At 26.1% G+C, this 26,062-nt stretch overlaps 1 protein-coding gene across 2 annotated transcripts in view; it reads right to left on the bottom strand.

Annotated features, from left to right (window-relative positions):
* Positions 1-26,062, bottom strand: part of LOC117174351 (attractin-like protein 1) — a 149,257-nt gene that overhangs the window by 81,737 nt on the left and 41,458 nt on the right. For both annotated transcript variants that reach the window (XM_033363396.1, XM_033363397.1), the window contains exons 4-6: positions 12,132-12,526; positions 8,912-9,540; positions 1,043-1,499 (exon numbers count right to left, since the gene is read on the bottom strand). In XM_033363396.1, coding sequence (XP_033219287.1) covers positions 1,043-1,499; positions 8,912-9,540; positions 12,132-12,526 — 1,481 coding nt within the window. The remainder of the gene's footprint in view (positions 1-1,042; positions 1,500-8,911; positions 9,541-12,131; positions 12,527-26,062) is intronic.

The raw sequence follows: 26,062 nt of genomic DNA, 5'->3' as shown, positions 1-26,062 counted from the left end.
CAAGAACATTGAAAAATGTTGATTACTTCGAAAGTTATTGAAAATTTAAGAAAACATTGAAATTTAAGCTATTTTTGCAATATCTAATTGAAAAAAAAAAGAAATACCTTCATCCTGGGCTCATTTTATACCGAATTTTGAGAGAATTTAACTCTTCGAAAGGAAATTTTTTAGCTCTGACATAATAAAAATAAGGGAAACTCAGACAGTCATAAAAAAGAGGTGGTCAAAAACTTTTGCACGACAGTGTAGCTCAAATTTGTACAACAAAATAGTTGAACTTTCAAATGCAATATATTAATTTTGAACTAAAATTAATTTTCTAGAAAAAGCCAAAATTTTCAGAAAAATATATATTTTTCAAACATTCGAATTTTTAACTAAATAGTTGCGTTTTCAATCAAATAATTGAGTTTTCATCCAAATAATACAATTTTTAACCAAACGAGATAAATTCCGAACCAAAAATAAAATATTAGACTTTTCAACAAAAAACAGTTGGATTTCCTTATTGGATCTTATTTATTCAGTTCCTATTTAAACGAAAAAAAGACTCTTAAGTCTGAAATATGAATGTGATTTTACAACTTATTAATTCATTATGCAACTATACCATTCTTCAAGTTCATTTTACTTCCACTGACCGCTTCCCACCATTCCGTTTCCAACCGTATTCTTGCGCGACCCCCCCCCCCCCCCCCCCCCCCCCCCCCCCCCCACCCACAAATTAGTAACATATTATTTTTTAAATGAACACTCTTTAATTATTTTTATATTTATTATTCATTTATAAAATGTAAAATTTTTTTAATATCCCGAATTGAATAATTACTAGGGGACAGCTTCTTTAAGGTAACGAAAACACAAGTTGAAAACAATATAATAACCAAATATCCCGGTTTCCCAACTAGGTAGACACCCTGATAATAAAAAGAAAGGGTAGAATAAACAATAATCAAAGGCTCAATTATTAACTATTACCAGGTATAAAGGCAAATAAAATAGAATTATACTATCTAATATTCATCAAGATAAAACTTACTTCTCTATTTTTGGCGATAGGTTTGCAGCGATCGGGTCCATTGGACCAGGACCAAGTGCAATGAGGATTGTTCGAGCAGGCATGACAAGTGTGGAGTTGCAGACACTCGATTCCGGTGTGTGCCTCGCACTGATCCAATTCAGTGACGACAGCACGTCCAGGTGGTATTCTCATGTGGCAAATTTCATGCGAGCAGACTTTGCCACACCAGACACAGTTGTAGGATGTTTGAACACAGGCGGAACAGTCCGTGAGAAGTCGGCAGAGTTCCTTGAGCGAGGTCATTCCACGCGGTGGTGTTTCATCGAAACACTTCATGTAGGTCTCGTCACGACGTCTGTCAATTTTCGTGATTGGTATACACTTGTTGTCCTTTCTGTCCCAGACGCACTTGACACCGACGCGTGCATTCAGACAGTTCTGATAAGTCAGGTGCTCGCACGTTCCAGGAGTATATCTGATAAGAGATTTCGACATTAGCTTGAAATATTAAAGTGTAAACTATACACTAAGTCAGGGTAACTGGTGTAGCATGATCCAGGATCGATCGGCCTTTTTCAAGATCTAGAAATTTTTTTTTTTAGACGGGAAACTGAGAGGACATTTATGACCTCTTTGAAAAAAATCCCAGTTGGATGGGCTCGGAGAACCCTTTTTTCTGGTAAAATAATTTTTAAAAATACGAATAATAATAAAAGTGGTCGAAAATAAATTCAAGGCGTTCAAAATTTAAGAGTTTTTTTTTTGAAATCGAGAATCTATAAATAAAATTATTTCAGACTAGACGATTATATGCGCACGCAAACTCGCGCTCAATTTTGTGCTCATTTTTATCATTTACCCGATTTTCTAATAACAATTTATTTCTTAACATTTTTTGATCACTTATATTCTTGTTGAAATTAGATTCGAAAAGAATGAAACTTAATGATTTCACAATATATATACATATTAATTTAATAATCTTTTATATTATTTTAAAAAATTATATATTTAGATAAACTTTAAATAATTTTTCCTGTAACATTGAATAAATCAATTAAAAATGTATTAAAATCATATTTGATTTTAAATTTGTGAATAAATTTAAAAAATGAAAGATTAATACAAAATAATTATAAAAAATTATTAGCATTTATAACATAATATTATTAAGTTTTATAATTTGCAAATATAAAAATCATAAAAATATTATTATAAATAAAACGTGAAAACAAATATTTTGTTAATGACTCAATTATGTAAAATTTATAATTAATATAGCTCCCAGATTGAATGGTAAATAAATTTTGATTATATTACATTAAAATAAGAATTCGGTATTGTTTAATTTTAATATAAAAATAATCATTTATTTTTACCATTAAATCATTAATATAATTAAAACATTAAAATACTAAATTTATTTAATTCTAATTTAGTTTATGATAACTTTATGTTATAATAAAAAATTAAATTATTATTTATATAATAATATTAGTAAGCCTAATGATTTCCCAATATCTCTATTAATTCAATAATCGTTTATATTATTTTAAAAAATGAGATCTTAAGATAAACTTTAAATAATTTTTCCTGTAACATTGAATAAATCAATTAAAAATGTATTAAAATCATATTTGATTTTAAATTTGTGAATAAATTTAAAAAATGAAAGATTAATACAAAATAATTATAAAAAATTATTAGCATTTATAACATAATATTATTAAGTTTTATAATTTGCAAATATAAAAATCATAAAAATATTATTATAAATAAAACGTGAAAACAAATATTTTGTTAATAACTCAATTATGTAAAATTTATAATTAATATAGCTCCCAGATTGAATGGTAAATAAATTTTGGTTATTTTACATTAAAATAAAAATTCGTTATTGTTTAATTTGAATATAAAAATAATAATTTATTTTTACCATTAAATCATTAATATAATTAAAACATTGGAATTATAAATTTATTTAATTCTAATTTAGTTTATGATAACTTTGTTTTAGTAAAAATTTTAATTGTTTATATAATAATATTAGTAAGCGTAATGATTTTCCAATATAGCTATTAATTCAATAATCGTTTATATTATTTAAAAAATGAGATTTTAAGATAAACTTTAAATAATTATTCCTTTAACATTAATTAATTCAATTAAAAAATGTATTTAAATTATATATGATTTTAAATTTGTAAAGAAATTAAAAATATTAATATAATATTATTATACAAAATTATTAGCATGTATAACATGATATTATTAATCTTTATAATTTTCAAATACAATATCATGAAAATATTATTTTAAATAAGGGATCATTCACAAATTACGTAACGCTTTTTTCTTTTGTTTAAATAAAGATGAGAATGTAATTTCCGTGATATGGAAAGCGATATGGAAAAAAGAAAAACGCGTTACGTAATTTGTGAATGATCCCTAAAACGTGAAAAGAAAATATTATTAATGTTCCAATTATGTAAAATTTATAATTAATATAGCTCCAATATTAAATAGTAAGTAAATTTTGATTAGATAACGTTTAAATAAAAATACGATATTAATTAATTTTGATATAAAAATAATAAGTTATCTTTACCATTAAATCATTAATATAATTAAGACATAAAAATAATAAATTGATTTAATTTAAATTTAGTTTATGATAACTTTATCTTTAAATAACATTTTTCATTATAATTTATATAATAATATTATTAAACTTATGGTGTCACAACATATTTATTTAATCATCTTTTATATTAAAAAAAGGATATGTAAAAATAAACATTAAATAATTATTCCTGTATCATTGAATATACAAATTAAAAATGTATTTAAATTTTATTAAATTTTAAATTTGTAAATAATTTTAAAATATAAAATATGATTATATAATGTAATTATGAAAAATTATTATCATGTATACCATATCATTATTAAACTTGATAATTTGCAAATATAGAAATCATGAAAATATGTTGTATTATATATCATATATATTTTACACACACAGAAACACACACACACACAATTAAATGATATAAATGATATAATAAAATTGTTATAAAACTAAATTATATAATTTATAGATTACCCCTTATGATAATGCAGAACATTAAAAAATTAAAAATTAAATACATTCTAAGTATAATAATATATTAATCATTACAAAATAAACACGTGATTGAAGAAAAAGTTCACCATGTAAGAAACTCTTCTCCATGTGCAACTAATAGAGGTTATGAGTTTTCATATATAGGAATAAGGGTTCAAAAATAGAAAAAATTACAAACTTTAAAAATTGATTACTAAAAATTCAAAAGAATTGAAATTGCATTAGCGCTTTTAAATAAAAATAATTTTTAATTTGACACTACTTTAAAGTATATTGAATGTTTCAAAGCCAAAGCTGCTTAAAATGTATAAATTTAAATTTTCCAAAACACTTTTTCATTCGAGAACACTTTAATAATAAAAAGTGTTTTTTTTTATTTTTAATATAAAAGTTTTGAAAAACGCTATTGCAACTGAAGGGGAAAAATTATTTGCATTGATATTAACAGATCGTAAAAATTGTAATTTACTTATTTTTTGTATCTGTTAGATATAATAATATAATCAATTATTTAAGCCCATTTAACAATTTTTAAAACTGCTAATATTGAAAATTTGGTATTATGGATTTAAAAACAGATGTTTTTAATATTAGGTAATAGAAACTCAAGGACGCGTGACTTTCTTGCTACTTTTTAATTTAATTTGAAAATTACATTTTGAATTATTTCTGAACAAAACAATTTTTAGGTGATTTAAATTGCGATTATTAAAAATGACAATCGCATTGATTGGCCTAGGATCGCTAGTAGATACAGGATCTACATTTGGAGACCCCTGCACTAAGCGAACATCCAGTAGGCCTTGGACTCACTTGAGTTTCAAAATCTGCCAAGTGAGCCACCCATTTTTCGATGGTCGAGCTTTTCTTGCGGAAATTACTTTATTCGGTTCCCAAGGATAAATAAAAAATCTAATTTTAGCAGTTTGGTGAAATAGAAAGTATTAACAAAATTATTGGGAATGGTGGTCTACCATTACGCCACATGGTGCCGAAAAATGGAACTAGAAAGAGTAGGTACAATTTTAAACATGCATTTTAATTTGTACATAAAAGTGTTTTAACGGTTTTTTTAGAATTTAAAGTATTCATTGGATATTAAAAATAAGTCTTTATCTGAAACAACAACAACAATTTGTGTTCTATTTATTGTGATTTTCAAAAGATTATTAATTTAAATGGAATTATTTTGAAAAAAAATGAACTCAAAGTAAATTTTTATTAATTTATGCATGAAATATTTACTATTTAAAAATCCGATCTAAAACTTAAGTTAGAAATCATATTTAAATTCCAATCGTCTATTATTCGTATTCTTTGCATAATCTGGATAAAATTTGTCGCTATATATATATTAATTAAAGTTTATTTAAGATTAAAATGCATTGAAATTTACATGAAATAGTGAAATACTTGCTTTAAAAAACACCTATTTCACAAGAATGTGTTTTTTCACTGTATAAGATGGAAATTCTATCTATAACTATATGTTTTTGATGAATACTTGTTTCTAGTATTCAACCATTATTTCATACTTCACAAAAAAATCGTAAAACCAATTTTATGTGAAAATTAAAATACATATTTAAAATTGTACCTACTCTTTCTAATTCTATTTTTCGGCACCAGGTGTCGAAATGGTAGACCATCATTCCCAATGGGGCGTCTACATTTTTTTAACTAATAATACTTTCCAAATGAAACGGTTTAATTTTTTTTCACGTTAAAATCTAGTCTTTTACAGGGTGTCTAGCGATACGTAGGAACAAAATTCAAGGTCTTTTCCAGGTTTTCCAGGTCAAGAAATCAAAATTTTCAAAGTCTCCTTTTTTATATCAAATAATGAAATAAACGTTTCACATACATGTAAAAAATGAGCCATTTCATTTTTCATTGGCCAAAAATTTCTAAAGAAACCCGAATCGTAAATAAACAAATTCTTAATTTTTTGCGAACATGAGTCGTCTTTGTGAAATCTTTAGCAATATTTCTAAATCTTTGTAATATCTTTGAAATATTTGTGTAATCCTTTAAAATCTTTGTGAAGTATTAAAAACCTTAGTGAAAGCTTGAACTTTCGGTGAAATCTTTGAGAAATCTTTGGCAATTTTCAAAGCTTTTGTAAAATCTTTAAAATTCTTGAAATCTTTGAAAACTCTTTCTTTAATATTTATTTGTGTAATCTGTTTTGTTTGTTTAAAATCATTGCAGTCTTTTGAAATCACTGGAATATTGGAAATATTTGTGAAATCTTTATGAAATTTGTTGTAATCGTTTAAAATCACTGGAATATTTGAAATCTTTGTTCAATCTCTTGAAATCTTATAAAAAAATTTGATATCGTTTAAAATACTTGAAATATTTTTAATTTTTGAAATCTGTTGTATCTTTTAATTCCTGGCAAGCTTTGAAATCTACGAAAAATGTTTTGAAATCCTTAAGAATTCTTTAGGATATTTAAGAAATCTTTCGGAAATCTTTTGTAATTGTTTAAAATCTTGTCAAACATTTTTAAATCGTTTAAAATCTTTGAAATGGTTTGAAATCCTTGGAATCTGGTGTACTACACCCTTGTTGAAATCTTTATGAATGTTTTATAAAATCTTTGAAACTTTTGTGAAATCTTTTGACATCTCCTAAAAAATTTTGAAGTTGTTTTAAATCTTTGAAATGTTTTGAAATCTTTAAAATTTTCTGCAATGTTTGAAATCTTAGCGAAATGTTCGAAATCTTTATGAAATATTTTCAAATCTTTGTGAATTCGTTAAAATTATTTAAATTATTACAAATCTTAGTGAAATCCTTTGATATCTCCTAACAAATTTTGAAATTGTTTAAAATCTTTGAAAAGTTTTGTAGTATTAGAAATTTCGTTTAATATACCCTTTTTAAAATCTTGCAACTCTTTCGTTAGTTTTAAAATCTTTGTGAAATGTTACAAATCTTTATGAAATGTTCAAAATCTTTGGGTAATTTTTGTGAAAACTTTTTAATATAGTGTACACGCCTTTTTTTGAATGTTTGAGATCCTTGAAATCTTTGTGAAATATTTTGAAATGTTTATCAAATCTTTCTTGAATCTTTGTTTGGAAAATATTTTTATATTCGTTGAAGTCATTGAATTATTTGAAATATTTTGAAATCTTCTAAAATGTTTTAAAACCTCTTGAAATCGTTTTAAAATTTTGAAATCTTTGAAATCTGGTGTACTGTACCCTCTTTCAAATCTTTGAAATCCTTTATACCTTTAAAGTTTAAAAATTTTGTGAAATCTTTATTGAAATTTGGCGTGCGCTCTTTTTTTAAATCGTTAACATCCATGAAATCTGTATGAAATATTAAAGATATTTAAAATATTTTGAAATGTTTGAAATATTTTGAAATCTTTAAAAATATTTTGTAACCTTTTGAAATCTGTTGCAGACTCAAAACAGGAGTGTTCAGCCCCTCAAAAAATCCGTTGTATGGCCATAACTTATTCTAATTCTGAAACTGAATTAAATCGAAATTTAAGCAAATAACTTCTATAATCTCTAAGTTGAACACTTCAACAAAAAGTGCTTTGAAATATCTTTATTTATTATGTAATTAACAAAAGATAAATTATATCCTGACGAATAAAAAAATGTTCAGCAGCCAGATTTTTTCTAAACGAGATCTTTCTTTCATAATAGGGTAAAAGATTCAAATTACTCTTCGCATCTCGATAAATTTACTGGCTTAAAAGAAAAAGAATCATTAAAATTCAAGGTTTTCGTGAAAAAGTCCAGATTTCCAGGTTTTCAAGATGTGAAAAAAATTCAAGGAGAATTCCAGGTTTTCAAGGTCACTAGACGTCCTGTTTTTAAATTCTTTAAATTGAAATTTACGCTTAAAAATTCAAAATCTACAAAGGGAAATTTTTAAACTGAAAAGATTTTCGAATTACGCATTCTAAACTAAATAATATCGTGAATGAAAAAGATCACAATTAAGGTAATAAGTAAAAAAAAGAAAAAACTTAAAATCAAAGTTGGAAGGATATTTTTTTTAATTTGTAAAATTCAGGGTCCTTTCTCGGTTTTTCCCGTTCTCACAAAATTCCCGATCTCGCAGTCCAGCAACCACCCTGCTTTAAAACTGAATTCTAAAACTCTTATATTGAAATATACGCTTAAAAATTAAAAATCTTAAATTGAAAATTATTAAAGCGAAAAGTTTTAGAACTAAGCATTCTAAACTGAATGATAACATAATTGGAAAATATCAAAATTAATCTAATTTTTTTTAAACCGTTTGAAATCAAAGTTGAAAGGACTTTTACATTCAGTTTATGGAAAAACGACAAAAGTTGCAATAAAAAGTTTAATAACAATTTTTTTTAAAGAATGTGCATTTTTCATTAAACGGGATAATGAAAGTACGTCTGTTTTGATACCAATGCAAGTTATGAATTATGATAATATACATTAATGGGAATGATATAAAATGTTAGGGGTAAACTCGAGTGCAAAGCACGAGATACGTGATGAAAATGTGTTCGTTAAAGCCAAAGGAGCTTTAACGAAAGAGAATTCACAATTACCAAATTACTGCTGTCGATGCTTTCACCTTTATTTTTAAAATGTCTGTGCAAAAAAGGATCGAGCGCAAAGAGCGAGCCGCGCAACTAAAAAGTCTGCGCCTAATAATTTGTAAAATTCCCGGTCAAAAAATAAATTAAGAATCATTTTCCAGTTTTTCGGTCGAGCGTCCACCCTGTGAATATAATGAGCAAATACCTGAGCATATCAGAGAGCATCTGTCCATCAAATCCACCGTAGATATACACAGACTTTTCAAAAACAGTGGAGCTGTGGCCATATCTGGGAAGGTTGACCATCTCCCTCGGCAGGTCTTCCCACTTGTCCGGAAATCCCTGCCACTTCATGGGAAACTGATGCCAGGAGTCGCAGACAGCATCGTAGGCGATGGTGTCAGCTGAGTAGCATCTGGCGCCATGCGAGTGGAGCGTGTCGTTGTGCGTATTGCCGCCGAAGACGATCATCATGCCACCGGTGACGAAAACCCCGGTGTGGAAGAATCGAGCGGAAGGGGCGGAAGTCAGGAGTCTCCACTCCTGTCTGTGATAATTGTACGAGTACAGTCTATTCGTGAGGGTTTGCGAGTGCTGCGATTCGGAAACGCAGCCTCCGTAGACGTAGATCAGATTAGTGAGAGGATCATGAGCAGCACTGTGTCCATAACCCCCTTTCACGGGAAACCCGGAAGTTTCTACGATTTGCCAATCACGAGTACCGAAATGGTATTCCTGAACGGTATTTAAATAACCGTACTGCGGCGAATGGCCAAAAATAATCACCATTTTCTCTTTTTTCCCGTGAACGAGATTCGCCGTGTGTCCTGCCACCTGAAATTAGAGACATTTAATATTATGCAATGATAATATGGTTTATGGAACAAGTTTTATTGAATTCAAAACAATTTTCAATCATAATTTTAGCAAAGTGAAAAAAAAGCATTCTGTAATCATAACAGCGTGGTCGCTTTAGTCTAAGAATAAACGGTCAATGATATTTAAAAAATCGAACTGAACTGAAAATGAAAGCACTCAAAGTGAAACTCTTGAAATTTAAACTTTGAAAATTGAAGTTAATAAGTTGTTTCATTAAACAATTTTGTACTCAAATGCTCAATAATTTACACATATAAAATGGAAGTTACTGACACTTTTCAACTGAAAATTTTTTAATTAAATGCAGTTAACTTGCCAAATTACAAATTTTAAACTTTTATAAATTGTAGAGTTCAAAGATTCAGATTCAGTTTCTAAAATATAAATCTATGTTATCATTTTTAATGGTCTAAATGGAAGAATCAATCAATGAATTTTAAAAAAATCATAATACCATTTTAAACAATTTTAAATTCTAATTCCAGCGCAGAATTGGTTAGAGATTAAAAATTTCTTTGTTTAAATTCGAAATTTTAATTCCTTTCGAAAAGTTCCCTGTTCAAATCCAGAATTTCAATTCTTTTCGAAAATTCGCCATTTCAACCAATTGTAAGAATTAGATGCCTGCTCAAATCCAGAATTTTAATTCTTTAAGAAAATTCTCCTTTTCAACTAAGAATTAGAATTTGTTCTAAAATCCCCTTTCTCAATTCATAATTTTCATTTTTTTTTCGGAAATATCCGGTTTAAACTTAGAATTAGAATCCATTCTTTAAAAAAATTCCCTGTTTCAGCTCGGAACTTTTTTGAATTTGAAAATTCCCGCTTCCAAGTCCGAATTATTATTCTGGATAAATTCAAGTTCCAACTATAAATTTTGTAAAAAATTGAAAATTCCCTGTTCAAATTAAAAGATACATTATTTTAATTTTAAATAGTTAAAAAAATCCTTTAAATGCTTTGAAATTTTATTTTAAAATCTTTAATCATCTACATGCTTTTTTAAATATGTTCAAATTAATTTTTGAAAATTTTGCAAATCATTATCAATCTTTTTAAATGTTATCTCAAAATTAGTTTATTAAAATAAAAAATAATTTTCAATTTTCCTAGGAAATGTTTTTTTATTCCTCTGAAGCCGGTCAAAATTCTTAGAAAGCTTCTCGATTTTTTGTTATAAATCTGCCAAAATCTATATTTTATTTTAAACTAGGCCGTGAGCTATTTGCATCGAAATTTTTGTATGAATGGCCGAATTTTTTCGGTACACGTAAACACTTCAATCAAATTATTTTAAATCATTTAAAATTTTAAATTAATTCTCAATTTTTTCAAATCTTCTAAATATCTCATAAACTTACTCGAATTTTTATTAAGAATAATAGGTGTTCAATTGTTATTTACACATCAAAATAAAAAAATTTGGCTTATAAATTAAATTTGGTTAAATAGAACAATTAAAATTGTAACGTTCAAAGTTTGATACAAAGTTTGATTATATTTGAAATTTAATAAAAGCCTTTAATTATAAATATATCATTTTGAAGTAAAATTGTTTAAAAATAAAATTTAATAAATTTTAAACAAAAAGTACGTTTTCTACGAAACACCTAGGACAATTTTAAACAAAACAGTAGTATTTTTAACCAAAAAGTATGATGTTTTAACAAAATAGTTTCATTTTCAACCAAACAGTTGCATTTATATACAAGAAAGATGAAATTTCTCTTAAAACAAATGAATTTGTATTTAAAAAATATAGACAAAAAATTAAAACAAAATTGAGTTTTCATCCAGAAAAATATTTCAGTTTTCTTTTCCACACCAAAATATGAAATTTAAGAAAAAAGTAAATTTTCTACGAAATCATTCAATTTCAGCAAAAAAGCCGATACTTTCCACCAAAAAGTATGACGTTTTAGAAAAATTGTTGAATTTTCCACCAAATAGTATCATTTTTATCCAAGAAAGATGCAATTTCTGCTAGAGCAGGTGAATTTTAAAATCTAAAAGAGAAACTTAAAAAAAAGAGTTGCATTTTCAACCGAACAATTGCATTTTTTTAAAGAAAGATACAATTTCTTCTAAAACAGATGACGTAAAAAGAAATCTAAAAAAAATTAGATAAATTTTCATCCAAACAATGAAACAGTTGCATTTTTGTCCATTAAATATGATAATTCTACTAAAACAGGTGAATTTTTAAAGTACAATTCAATTTAAAAAAAATCAGTTATTAATTTATATTCACAGTTGATCAACTAAACATGTTTTTTATGAACAAAAATTTTCGATTTTAAACGCTTCCAATTTTTAATTGTTTCAACCTAATTGGAAAATTGTTAAAGGGAAAGATTTTCGAATGACTCGTTCTAAACGGAATGATATCATAATTGAAAAAGATCACAATTAAATTATTTAAAAAAAAAAAAAAAACAATAAAAAAACGGTTAAAATGAATGTTGGAAGGATATTTCTGTCTAAAAACTTTAAAAATTCCCGGTTCAGCGGCCACCCTGTAACTAGATTTTAATTAATTAATTCACCTTGAGAGGTCCACACATAGAACGGTTGGTGCAGTCGTCGCGGACAGTGACGTTCTCCCAAACCTTGGCAGAGACGTCAAAAGCCCACAACTCGTTGGTGACTGTTGAATTGAGAATGACTCCACCATACATGTAGATTTTGTCCCCGAAGAGGACGCAGGAATGGCCGTAACGGGGCAGAGGAAGTTTTCCCTCGACGTGAGGCGTTTCCCAAACATTTCCGTTCAAATCGTAAACGTAGATCATCTTCGCCCGGTGGAAACTTTCACCACCCACCACGTAGAGTGAATCCCTCCAAACTATCGTGCAGTGACTGGCCGAGCCTTCAGGGGAAAAGTCTTTGTACGTGACAGATTCCCAGAAACCACGCTCGCTTCTCTGACTGCAGTCTGAACCTGTCAAATAACAATTAATTTTCAAATAAGATTAAAAATGTTGAGTTATAAACGAAAGGCGAATTTCCTTCAAAAACAAAGAATCTTCTCTCTTTTCATCCCTGTTTTAAAGTACTTCGGTACTCCTTCCTTTTTTTATCATCTTACACTATTTATTATAGTTATTTTGATTTCTCATAGATTTCTTAAATATACCCAAGAATTGATATCGAGCAAATATTATCAGCATTTAAACTCAAACAGAGAATTTATAGAGCATCTAAGAGAATTTAAAGCATTTATTATTTTAAAAAATAGATATCACACGGGGTGGCCGTTTTAATCGACGAAATAAATTCCCGGTCCTTTCCTGGTTTTTTCCCGGTTCGCAAACATTTTTGTCGGTCAATGAAATTTAAAAAAACGGAACACTAAAGCTAAAAAAAATTTCACTTTGGGTAACAAAAATTGAGCTGAAAATGAAAGCACTCAAAGTGGAACTAATAAATTTTGAACTTTTAACGCTTAAGTGCATGGTGGGTATCATAGACCCCAAGCAATTTTCAAACTCTTATAAACCATACTTAATGCGAAAAAATTAAGTAAGTGTCGCCATCTATCTTTAGTTAGAGACACTAACTGTAAGTAAAATCGTTTAGCATACTGCATCAAGACAGTCTACTTAGTAGCAGGAGCAGCTGAAAGTGGAGGTAAAAAATCGTGGGGTCTGTAACACCCAGTGTGCACTTAGTGAGTGAAAAAGTAAGTTTGGAGCAAATTCTTTTTATTTGAATTTTATTGATTTTTGTTTACTTTCTAACGTAAGTATATCATACGAAGTGAAATAATGGTTTTTTTTCGATTATATCATACTTTTTCTCTTTATAGATGGCTTATAACTTACGGCAGCGCGTCATGCGATAGCAGACTGTGGATGTGTTGAATAAAATATAATTGTTAAAATTCAGTTATATATGTCTCTTTTTTCAATTCCTTGTATTTTTATAGTATTACATATCAATGTTCTTTAATTTTTGTATCATAACATTGACTTTTCAACTGTGCAGATAAATATCTTTTTTGAAAAAACCCATGTTGCAATTTTTTTGATGATCGTATACTATTTCAAAAGTATGGTTATAAATTTTCAGGTTAAAATCATTAAAATTGCGTGAATTATGGTTTAAGCAAAAAAAAATATTTTTCACTTTTTTGAATAATTGTTTTAACAAACTTAAAATAAATAAATGGCTATAAAATAAACTCTACCGTATAAAAGATACCTTAAACTATATCGGATAATTTTATTGTGCAAAATATTCCAAAGGGGTTAAACAATACATGATTAAATATGCTGGCGTCTTCATCATCCACGACGCCCTTTGCCGTGATTTTTGCCATATATGCACTTTGTGGGTTAAAATAGAAATTATATAATTTTAAGGAATTTTAAGCTAGAAACATTAAATATTGAAAAAATGAAAAATTTTTAACTGAACACTTCTTAAATTGAAAATTCAATTATTTTATTTTTAAATAGTTTAAACATCCTTGGAAAGATTGAAAATTTTATTTCAAAATCTTGAAAAATCTAGAAGTTTTCTTAAATTTGTTTTAAATTTAATATTATTTTGAAATTTTGTCTACAATTTTCAGAAAATCCTGTAAATTTTAGACAATTTCTTTACAATTTTGATGTATAAATAACAATTGAATATTTATTATTTGTAGGCAAAATTTGAGTAATTTTAAGAGATATGTAGAAGTTTTGAAAAGATTCAAACTTAATGTAAAACTTGAAATGATAGCCAAATATAAAACAATATGTAGATTTTCGTGGTTTTTAAACAAAAAAATTAGATTCTTTTCAAGAATTGTGAAATGCTTCGAAAAGAATAAAAACATTTTCTTAAAATTCCTAGGAAAATTAAAAATAATTTTTCATTTTGAAGAATTATTTTAAGAGAATATTTAAAAAGTTTTTCAAAGATTTAAACAAAATTTTCAAAAAATATTCTAGAAGATTTTAAGAAAACTTTCTAAAATTTGCATGATAATTTTAAATCTTTTTAAAACTCCTAAAGAACTCTTAAAATTACTCAAATTTTTTAAATGTAATAAAATCCTTCAATTAAGAATATATTATTATAAAGTTATTTTTAAGTTGAAAATTGTTTATAAACTTTCAGTCACACGTTAACATTTTTGTAATGACTAAGACTTTCAAATTAAAACCGCTTAAGTTTTAACGTTAAAATCTGAAAATTCTTAAATTTTGATCTGATTTAAAATCGTTTTGTCAAAATGTTTTTGTTACCTTTTTATTACTTAAAGTACAGACAAATTAAAAAAATATATTTATTTATTAAATAAACATGTTTTTTATCAAAAATTTTCAACATCAAAGGCTTTTATTTTTTTATATGTTCAAGTATTTAAGAAAGTATTTAAAAATTCTTTAAATTAAAAATAAAAATTTTAAATTGAAAATTTTTAAAGTAAGCAAATGTCAGGGAAAACCTAATAGAGTTAGGGATTTTTTGAAACACTAAAGTTAAATTTTATTTTATTATTAGGGTTAAAAATCGCAACTATTTGTTTGTTATTTGTTTTTCAGGATTCAGAATATTTTGTTGAAAATTCATTTCTTTTTGTTGAATTCAACTTATTTTGGTTCAAATTTAAAATCCGTTTTGGTTGAAATAACAAATATCTCGTTTTTCATTGAGAATTGATCATTTTGGTTAAAAAATCTAAATATTTGGTATAAAATTCCTGTATTTTATTGAAAATTCTAATTTGTGGGAGAATATTTCAGCTTCTTGGTGGCTAATTTCTCTTTCTGGTTAAAAATTCATGTGCTTTGTTAAAAAGTCATATGTTTTGGTCGAAAATATTTCTTTTCTTATATAAATTTAATTGTCTAGATTGTCAATTATATTATTTCGTTGAAAATTTTATTTTATTTGATTGAAAATTAAGTTTTTACTGAAAATTTAATTATTCTATTTTTAGTTGAAAATTTATCAGTTGTAGGTAAAAATTTAACTACATATTTGTTCAAAATCCGTCTTTTTTTGGGTAGAAGAGTAACTCTCAGTAGTTGAAATTTTCCTACATCTTTTCGGTTAAAAATTAATTTCTGTGATTGAAAATTCAAGTATTTTCTTGAAAATTCGTTTTTTTTCTTTTTTATGTGTGAAAATTTAGTTTACTAACTGAAAATTTAAGTATTTTATTTTTAGTAGAAAATTTAACTATTTTATTTTTTGTTAAGAATTCATTTATTTGGTTTGAAAAATATATATTTCCTTAAAAATTAGTTGTTTTTTTAAATAAAAAATTCATCTTTTAACTTGAAAATTTCATTATTCGTTAAAAAATCTATATTTTTAATTGAAAATTCATCACTACGATTACAAATAAATTATTTGACTGAAAATTCGTTTCTTTTGAGTTGAAAATTAAATTTTTTATCTGAAGATGTAACTATTCCATTTTTGCTTAAAAATTTTTTGGTTGTACATTTATTGTTTTAACTGAAAAATTATTTCTTATATTTTTTGTCAAAAAATCATTGTTTTGGATGGAAAAAAAAACAAGTATTTAGTTGAAAATTCATTTTTATGGCTGAAAATTTTTGAAAAAATGAAAACCTATGAAAGGAAAACATTTTTAATTGAGCATTTAACATGTAAATTCAGAACTATAAAATCATTGTAACCGTTTAAAATTACCGAAATTATTAATCTATTGCTATGTCAATTTCAGTTGCATAAGTTAATTTTTATCTTTTTTATTTTAAACCTAATTTTTTATTTATTTTTTTTTTATTAAAAATCTTCCTTTCAAATTTTCCAATAAAATATTTTTCAATTCGAAATGATTTATTTGTTTCAATTTATAACTAAAAATCAAAAAATTAAAAAATATTACATTGAAAATTAAAATAAATGATAAACAACAAGATTATTGTTATGATTCCATTTTTTGAAATTATACCATTCATTATTCTAAGTCTACGCCTCTGCCCCCCCCCCCTCCTCTAGAAAAAAGGCTTCACCGCTTCTTCTATCCCTAAAGAACTCCTTTCGTCTTCCGATCTAGTGAACTCTATCATTACTCCTGCACCTTTCTTTTATCCTTTCTATCATATGAGCTCTATTTTTTGTATTTATTTCAACTCCTTTCACTAACTTTACTGCTTTCCATCTTCCAGCCCTTTACTTTTTCTTCTCTCACTTTTTCTGAACATAATTATTCTTGTCTTTTCTATAATCAGATTCGACTTTTACCCATCCAATTATTTCTCCAATCCTGTAATTAAACCCGCCATCCCCTCTTCATCCACTACCATCACCAGTATATCGTCCACTACCTCTTAATCGCTTTATTCACCTAATTTTACCACCCCCATTCCTTTATTAAACCCTGCATGATTCGATGGCTCTATCGTTCTTGGTTTAACTTCATTCTTTAACCTCACCGATAAAATAGTTGAATATAACATGTACAATGTTGGGATTAGCATCACTCTCCTATAACCTTGACCATTTTTCCTTTTTCACTACCCCTTTTTGCCTTAATTTTGGCTACTTCTCACCTTCCCATACTCTATTACACATTATCCATTATCCTATAATTGTTTCCCTCCATATTTTCAGACTTCATTTGAAATCTCATTTAGACCTTTTCAAATAGTTTATTTTCTTCTTTTTATTACACATCTCAATATACTCCTATTTTCTCCTATATCGTTCTCCACTAATTTTCCCTTTTCTTCATTCTTTTCTCATTTCCTTCTTCCCCTTACACTCCTCATCCTATCCACTCCCACCCGCTATTTCACTGACTTTTTTAAACTTTAAAAAAATTTCTTAATTCTCCTATTATTACTTCCACCTCTGCGTTTATATTTCCTTAACCCATTTTCATATTTTTTACCTTTGCCTTAAATACTTTTCCTTCTATTGACCAATTCCCTCTTTCTGCAGTTTTTAACTTTTCTTCCTTTATGACCTTGTCATTAATATTTTCTGCCTCTATTGTCACGATTATGGGGAAGGGATTCTTACATTTTCTCTTACCTCGTCGTCCACTATCACATAACCAATTATTTTTCCATTTTTGCTCCTCTATAATTCCATTTATGATAGACCATCCCATCTTCTCCAAAATGTTTCACAATTTATTTCCCTCCCTATTCCGTATCTTGCCTTTAGATTTTCTTCCTCCCCAATCTCTTTTGCCTCTTTCTTCTCATCTTAACCTCTTCAACTATTATCCTTCTTTTTCTTCTTTTATCTCTTAAACGTATAACAATACATTCCTTCCTTATTTTTATCAATATCCCTCATATTGCTCTGCTTTTTTTATCCTTCCTCTTTACTTTTTGAACATTTGTAACCTCTTGGCAACCTTCCTTTCCCCCTTTCTCTTCCCCATCCCTTTTTAATTAGCCACGTATCCAGCATTATTACCACCTCTCGCTGTTAAATGTCTCATAAATTCCCTATTATTTCTTTCCAAGATAGCGGATGTTTCAAATTTGAGGAAAATTAGACATTTCGCCATTTTTCAATAAAACCTTGATTTTTTCCAAATTTTCGATTTTATCCGACGAATGCACTGTTTTTAAAAAATAAATGTGAATATCTTTTCCTGCTTGACAGGCCTCCGCAGAGAAATAGGAGGACTGATAATGTGAATACTTTTTTTTTTTTCAATTCACTTATAACTCATAATTATAATTCTTTTGATAAATTCCCTAAACTAATTGAAAATTATCATTCTTTTCATGAAATCCCTGTTCCAAATTAAATTTTAATTTTTTTGGAACGAATTATCTACTGGTTGAATTTATCAAAAGATGATTTTTGTAAACATAATAGTTGAATCATCAACCAAAATTATGAATTTTCAATTAACAGGATTACGTTAAGTCCAAATACTTGAATTTTGAAATAAAATTTTTAATCTTTAACTAAAAAAATAAATTTGTTAAAGTAATTCAATTTTAAACCAAGTAGTTGATTTTCAACAAAAAATGCATTTTTAACAAAACATACAATAGTTCATATTTCTACAGAAAAATATTTTTATTATATATAAAAAACAGTTGAATTCGTCCAAAAAAGACTAATTTTCAATCAAATAGTCGAATTCTGAACTAAAATAAAATTTATGAATTTTCAACCAGAAAATGTAAAATTTCGATTTACAAAATCCATTTTAAATAAAAATGGAAATATTACATTTTCAATGAAAAAAAAGGTCAACAATTAAATAAATATAAGGTATCTGGGGAAGAAAAATCACGACCTTTTCCCGGTCTCGCAGTCAACTAGATTTACCTTTTTAGTTAAAAAAAAGCAACTGTTTGGTTGATTTTGTTTATAATTACTATTTTTTGGTTTGAATATCAGTTATGACATTTTTCGTTCAAAATGTATCTCTTCAGGTTATAAATTCAATTCCTTGGTTGAAAATTTAACAAATTTCTTAAAAGTTCATTTTTCTGTTGTTAAAAATTCATCATTTTAGTTCAAATTCTTGTTTTGATTAAAATTTAATTTTTTAACTGAAAATTCAACAATTTTGATGATATTTTGTTTCTTTCTTGATTGACTAATTTTTTAAAATCGAAAATTCAACTATTTTGTTAAATATTAATATTTTTTATTGAAATTGCATCTCTTCCTGTAGAAATTTAATATTTTTTTTGTTCAAAGTGCTACTACTGTCTGAATAAATATTAACTACTTGGTTGGAAATGTATGTATTTTGTTGAACATTCGTCTTTTCAGGTATAAAATTAATCTTCAAAGTTAAAAATTTAATTATTTGGTAGAAAATATTTTCTTTTATATTAAAAATGCAGCTGTATCGTTGAAAATTAATCTGTTTTAGTTAAGGATACAAGCATTTTATGGAAAACTCGTGTACTTTTTATCGAAAATTTAAATTTTTCAAACGAAAATTCAACTATACCATTTTTGGTTAAAAACTGATCATTTCTACTTTAAAAATTCAACTTTTTGTTGAAAATAGACGTAATTTATTAAAACTCATCCTTTTTGGTAGAAAATGAATCTGCTTAGTGGAAAATTTAGTTGTTTTGTTGAAATCCCATATTTTTGGCTTGAAAATAAATTTTTTTCGACATTTTTAGCCATTCAGCGAAGACATTCAAACATATTTTTTAAGGGTGGATGATAAAATAGTATTTTGTCAATTTTTCTTGAAATAATAGTAGGATAGTGTCATCGTTAAAAAAAAAAGTGTTAAATAGTGTCAAAGCGGAGAGCTGACGAATCCGGGAACAGTAGCGAAAAATAAAGTAAAAGAAACAAGAAGGTCCCGCAAATGTAGCGACATTTCTCCATCAGGCCGTGAAAATATAATTACGAATTTTTTTGTGACCTTATCAACAAAGCTAGTCTTTTTAAAAGGCTTGTCTCGAGCTGTTCGTCTCTTTGCAAGCGCATGTGCGTGCATCCTGTGGTGGCTTCTTCTGCTAATGAGGGGGCAAAAAAATGAATAAGACTTTTCTCCACGTTAATTGAGACTCCCACGCGTTATTCAAACTCTCAATTCGCGATTGGTGCGACGTCTGACATTAAATTGACTTGTTAATTGGAGTATGTAATTGTCGTACATACCTAGACGAATTAATGAATTAACTAATTAATTTCAATTTCGCTACACTACTTAGGGGATTTAGCAAATCTTTAGAGAGTGACTCTATCATGTCGGAACACATATTTTATCGAGGAAAAAACAAATCAAAATGCGGTCCAATGGAGGTGGATTGCTTCAGATTATAACGGATTGAACTGGATTACCTCTATATACAGAATTACTCTCGTTACCTGAGATTACTCCGGATTTCATAGAATTACTCTGGATAAGGTTAAATTGTGAGACACACAAGATCTCAACCAAAAATAATGACTTTTTAACACAATTTTCAATTTTTAACAAAATCAGGGTGGCCGTTTTAATTGACGAAATAAATTCAAAGAGGAACTGTTAAATTTTGAACTTTAAAATTGAAATTAAAAGTTTTTAATTAAAAATTTTTATATTCAAATGCTCAATAATTTACGCGTATAAAATGGAAGTTACTCACCTTTTTCAATATAAAAATATATAAATCCACGTTATCATTTTCAATGATATAAATTTAAAAAAGAATCATTGAACTTTAAATTTTTTCAATATTATATAATTTTAAGGAATTTTAAGCTAGCAACATTAAATATTGAAAAATTGTTAACTGAACACTTCTTAAATTAAAAATCCAATTATTTTCTTTTTAAAAAGTTTAAATATCCTTGGAAAGCTTCACAGTTTTATTTTAAAATCTTGAGAAACCTAGAAGTTGTTTTAAATTTGTTTTAAATTAAAAATATTTTCGGAATTTTTTCAGAACTTCTAAATATCTGTCAAAATTAATTGAATTGTTTCTACAATTTTAAGAAAATTTTATTTAATGTAAAACTTGAAATGATAGCATAATATAAAAAAATGTAGATTTTCGTAGATTTTAAACAAAAAAATTAGATTCTTTTCAAGAATTGTGAAAGGCTTCAAAAAGAATAAAAACATTTTCTTAAAATTCCTAGGAAAATTAAAAATAATTTTTCATTTTGAAGAATTATTTTAAGTGAATATTTAAAAAGTTTTTCAATGATTTAAACAAAATTTTCAAAAAATATTCTGGAAGATTTTAAGAAAACTTTCTATAATTTGCAGTTAATTTTTAATCTTTTTAAAACTTATAAATATCTCTTAAGATTACTTAAATTTTGTCTACAAATGTTCATTTGTAATTTATACATCAAAATTTAAAAATTTTGCTTACAAATTAAGCATTTTTCAAATTCAGTTAAAGAATCTTTACTTTTCAATATTTGCTTTCAATTTACTTGTCTTAAATAAAATTTTCAAATTGAATTGGTTAAAACTTGAATATTTTCGACTGAAACAATATTTTTAATTTTTAAAAATTCCTTTAATTACGAATCTATTATTATGAAGTTATTTTTAAGTTGAAAATAGTTTATAAACTTTCAGTCACACGTTCGCATTTGTTTAATGACTAAGACTTTCAAATTTAAATCGTTTAAGTTTTAACGTTAAAATCTGAACATTCTTAAATTTTGAACTGATTTAAAATCGTGTTGTCAAATCATTTGTGTTCACTTTTTATTACTTAAAGTACAGATCAATTAAAAAATGTATTTATTTATTAAATAAAAATGTTTTTTATCCAAAATTTGCAACATAAAAGGCTTTTATGTTTTGTTTGTTCAATTCTTTAAGAAAGCATTGATAAATTCTTTAAATTAAAAATATAAGCTTATAAATAAAAATTTTTAATCGAAAATTTTTAAAGTAAAAAAACTTTGAATTACGCATTTTAAGCTAAATAATAGCATAATTGAAAGACATAACAATTCAACTAATTATTTTAAAAACTGTTGAAATCGAATGTGGACAGTTTTTCTTCTAAAAATTTGTAAAATTCCCGGTCAAAAAAAACTCACTGTCAATTCCCCGTTTTTCCCGGTCTCAAAAAATTCCGGGACATTTCCCGGTCCAGCGGCCACCCTGAAAATATATGAGTTTATAACCAAATAGTTGAGTTTTCAACAACAAAATTCAATTGTTAACCGAACAGTGGAATTTTCTACTCAACTAAAAAAGATAAATTTTCAACCTAAAATGGAATAGTTATATTTTTAATTAAAAAAAAAAAAAGATTTTTCTACCAAAAAAAAAAGATAAATTTAAAAAAAAATACATGAATATTCCAACAAACAGTTGAATTCGCACGTCAAAAAGATAAATTTTCAGACAAATAGTTGCATTTTCAACTAAAAAAAGATGAATTTTTTAATCAGAAATGGAATAGTGAGATTATGAATTTAAAAAATTAATTTTCATCAAAAAATACTAATTTTCAACAACTTGACTTAAAGGATACATTTAAACAATATTGTTATTATAGAATAATTAAACTATTAATTATTTTAACAACAACAAAATAATTTTCAATCAAATTCCCTAATTTTTAACATAGTTCAATTTTTAACCAAAAAATCAAAAACACTTGAAGGCAGCCAAAAAAGACGAATTTTCAGAAAATAGTAGAATCCTTGAACAAAAGCACAAAATTTCAACAAAACTATTAAATTTCCAACCAAAAAGGATATTTTTAAAATAAATTTGTTTAATTTTCAACAAAGTACATTATATTAAACCAAATGAATTTTCAACCAAAAACATGCTTTTTCATCAAAGAAGATTAATTGTCTACTGAAAAGTAATTTGGAATTGAAAGTGGCACAGCTAAATTTTCGGTGAAAAGAATTAATTTGCAAAAAAAAGATTTTTCAAAAAAATAGTTCAAACTTCAAACAAAAAAAAAGAATTTTTAAGTAAAATGATGAAACTTTAAATGGAATAGTTAGATTTTAAGTTGAAAAATAAAATTTCAACAAAAAACAACGAATTTTCAATTTTTAATTGATTGTAATTATGTTAATGTAATTAAACGAAACCGATTTTAATTTTCAATCAAAGCCACTTTAAGTCTGCAAAAAAGACGTATTTTCAACAAAATATTTGAATTTTTAATCAAAAAGGATACTTTTTAAAAAAATGGTTTCATTTTCAACAAATTAATTTTCTACCGAAAAAAAACTTTTTAACTAAATAAGGTACATTTTTACCAAAAATTGAATAGTTACATTTTCAATTAAAAAAAAATATTTTACCTAAAAAAGTAAAACGAATTTTCAACCAAAATACTTCAATTTTCACCAAAAAGATTAATTTTCAAGCAAAACAAAGAAGAATTTTTAATTAAATACATGAATCTTTAAACAAACAGTTAAATTTTTAACAAAACAGTTCAATAAAAAAATTAAATAAAAAAATAATCTTAATTTTATACAAAAAAAAAATTGGACGAAAATCCTTAAATTTGCAACCAAACCATTTTTAACTAAAATGAAGAATCCTTAACCAAACAACAAAATAGGTCAATTTTTAACCAAAGAATTGAATTTTCAACTAAAATGAAGAATCTTCAACCAAAAAGATGACTTTTTAACAAAATTGTTGAATTTTCTACAAAGTAGATTAATTTTAATCAAAAGGGATCAATTCTCAACGAAAAATTTAATTGATTGTAATTATATTAATATAATTAATGCACCAAAATAGATTTTAATTTGAAACAATCAACAAACAACAAACAAAATGCTTGAATTTTCAACGAAAAAAATGGATTTTTAATAAAAAAATTAAATTTTTCCCCAAAAAAGGAAAACAAATTTTCAACAAGAAAGATCAATTTGGAAGGAAAATTGGCACGGCTAAATTTCCGGTAAAAAAAATTAATTTTCAACAACAACAAAAAAAGAATTTTCAACAAAATAGTTCAATTTTCGACCAAAAAGGTGAATGGTCAAGCGAAAATAAAAGTTACATTTTCAATTCAACAAATTAAATTTTTCCCCAAAAGAGGAAAACAAATTTTCAACAAGAAAGATCAATTTGGAATAAAAAATGGCACAGCTAGATTTTCGGTGAAAAAAATTAAATGGAAAAAAAAGAAAGAATTTTCAACAAAATAATTCAATTCTCGACCAAAAAGGTGTAGAAAATTATCCAACGAAGAATTTCATTCATCAGACATATGGGTATGGCAACCCTAACATACCCCCACAAGTACATACCTGAAAACTACCCTTAAAACCAAACATGTAAATTCTTAATGAAATCGACCGTATGAACACTGTATTATCGTCTTTTTTTACTTGAAATTATTAATATTGGTCTAGTGGAATATTTATCATCATTGTATAATTAATTTTTATTTATTTAAACAAATGGAAATTGTTTAAATAATTTTTTTCCTAGACAATTCGTTATTCCCCCTAAAAATGATTACTATTGGTCTAGTGGAATATTTATCAACATTGGTTAATATTTTTTTATTATTTAAGCAAATGGAATTTGTTTGAACAATTTTTTTCAAAAATTAGTTTTTTTCCTTAAAAATTATTACTATTGGTCTAGCAGAATATTTATTAACATTAGTTCATTAATTTTCAATTGTTCAAGCAAATGGAATTTGTTTGAATAATTTTTTTTATTAAAAATTATTAATATTTCTTCAGTGGAATATTTATCAATATTGTTCGATTAATTAACAAATTTTTTGTTATAAAAATTATAACTTAAATATTGCTGATAAATAAATTATTATTGAACTAATTATTATTCAATTAATTATTAATCATTAATTAATTATTACTGATAATTATTCCACTAGACCCACAACAATAATTTTTACTAAAAAAAATCGAAACGAATTTATTGAAACAAAATTCCATTTATTTAAACAATTGAAAATTAATTAAATAATGTTAAGAAATATTCCAATAGACCAATAGTAATAATTTTAAGGAAAAACGAATTAAGAAAATTATTTAAACAAATACCATTTGTTTAAACAAATACAAAATAATTAACCAATGATAATAAATATTCCACTAGACCAATATAAATAATTTTAAATTAAAAAAAAACAGAATACAGAGCTCAAAATATTGATTTTATAAAGAATTGACATTTTTTGTTTTAAGGGTAGTTTTCAGGTACTCGTGGGGGTTTCTTAGGGATGTCAAACCCATATATTTGATACATGAAGTTCTTCGTTGGATGATTCTCAACAGGTCCCCATACTTTCCTGTCATATTCTTTCAAACCCTAAAAAATTATTCCAAAAACTCAAAAAGTATTTTTTCCCCATGCATTTTACATAGGAAACTTCAAGTCAAACCCGGCACTTGGAATAAAATGGGGAGGGGGGGGGGATCGTTCCCTTCTAAAAAAAGCGTTTTTGAGCCACCCTAATGTTCAAGGAAGAAGATTAATTTGTTGCCAAAAAAGAGAAATTTGTAACAAAATACATTAATTAATTTTCCACCAAACCGTTGAATTTTGAACAAAATAGTTTAGTTTTCAACAACACCGAAATCAAGAAAGAATCTTTATTTTTTAGACACAAAAAAATTTATTTTAGAAAGTTGTTAAATTTTTAACGAAACAATTTTTAACTCAAATTAATAATCTTCAACCAGAAAATTTAATTTTTAACAAAATAGTTCAACTTTAAACTAAGTAATTCAATTGTCAATTAAAATTTCCTAAAGTCTATATTAACTTTTCGCGCAGAGGATACAGAAGGAATGGCGCGCTCAATTCAAGCACTGATGAAATATTAGATGAGAAAAAAGAGAGAAGACTGAAAAATATATTGATGAATGGTCTAAGACTAGAGGACAAGAAACTGAAGGATGGAGAAGAGAGCAAATAACTCTAATAAGACTACGGAAAAGGCAACAAAGAGAGAACAGATGAAAGGAATACGAAAACAGCAGAAGAGAAAAGAAAGAAGGAGAAAAGAACGGTACATTTTAACGAGAGAAGAAGCGAAAAAGTGGTTGAAAGAGGCAGAAAAAAGGACAGCAAGGAAGT

This window comes from Belonocnema kinseyi, chromosome 6, assembly GCF_010883055.1.
Source record: "Belonocnema kinseyi isolate 2016_QV_RU_SX_M_011 chromosome 6, B_treatae_v1, whole genome shotgun sequence".
Taxonomy (NCBI): domain Eukaryota; kingdom Metazoa; phylum Arthropoda; class Insecta; order Hymenoptera; family Cynipidae; genus Belonocnema; species Belonocnema kinseyi.
This window is presented reverse-complemented; position numbering and strand designations above follow the sequence as displayed.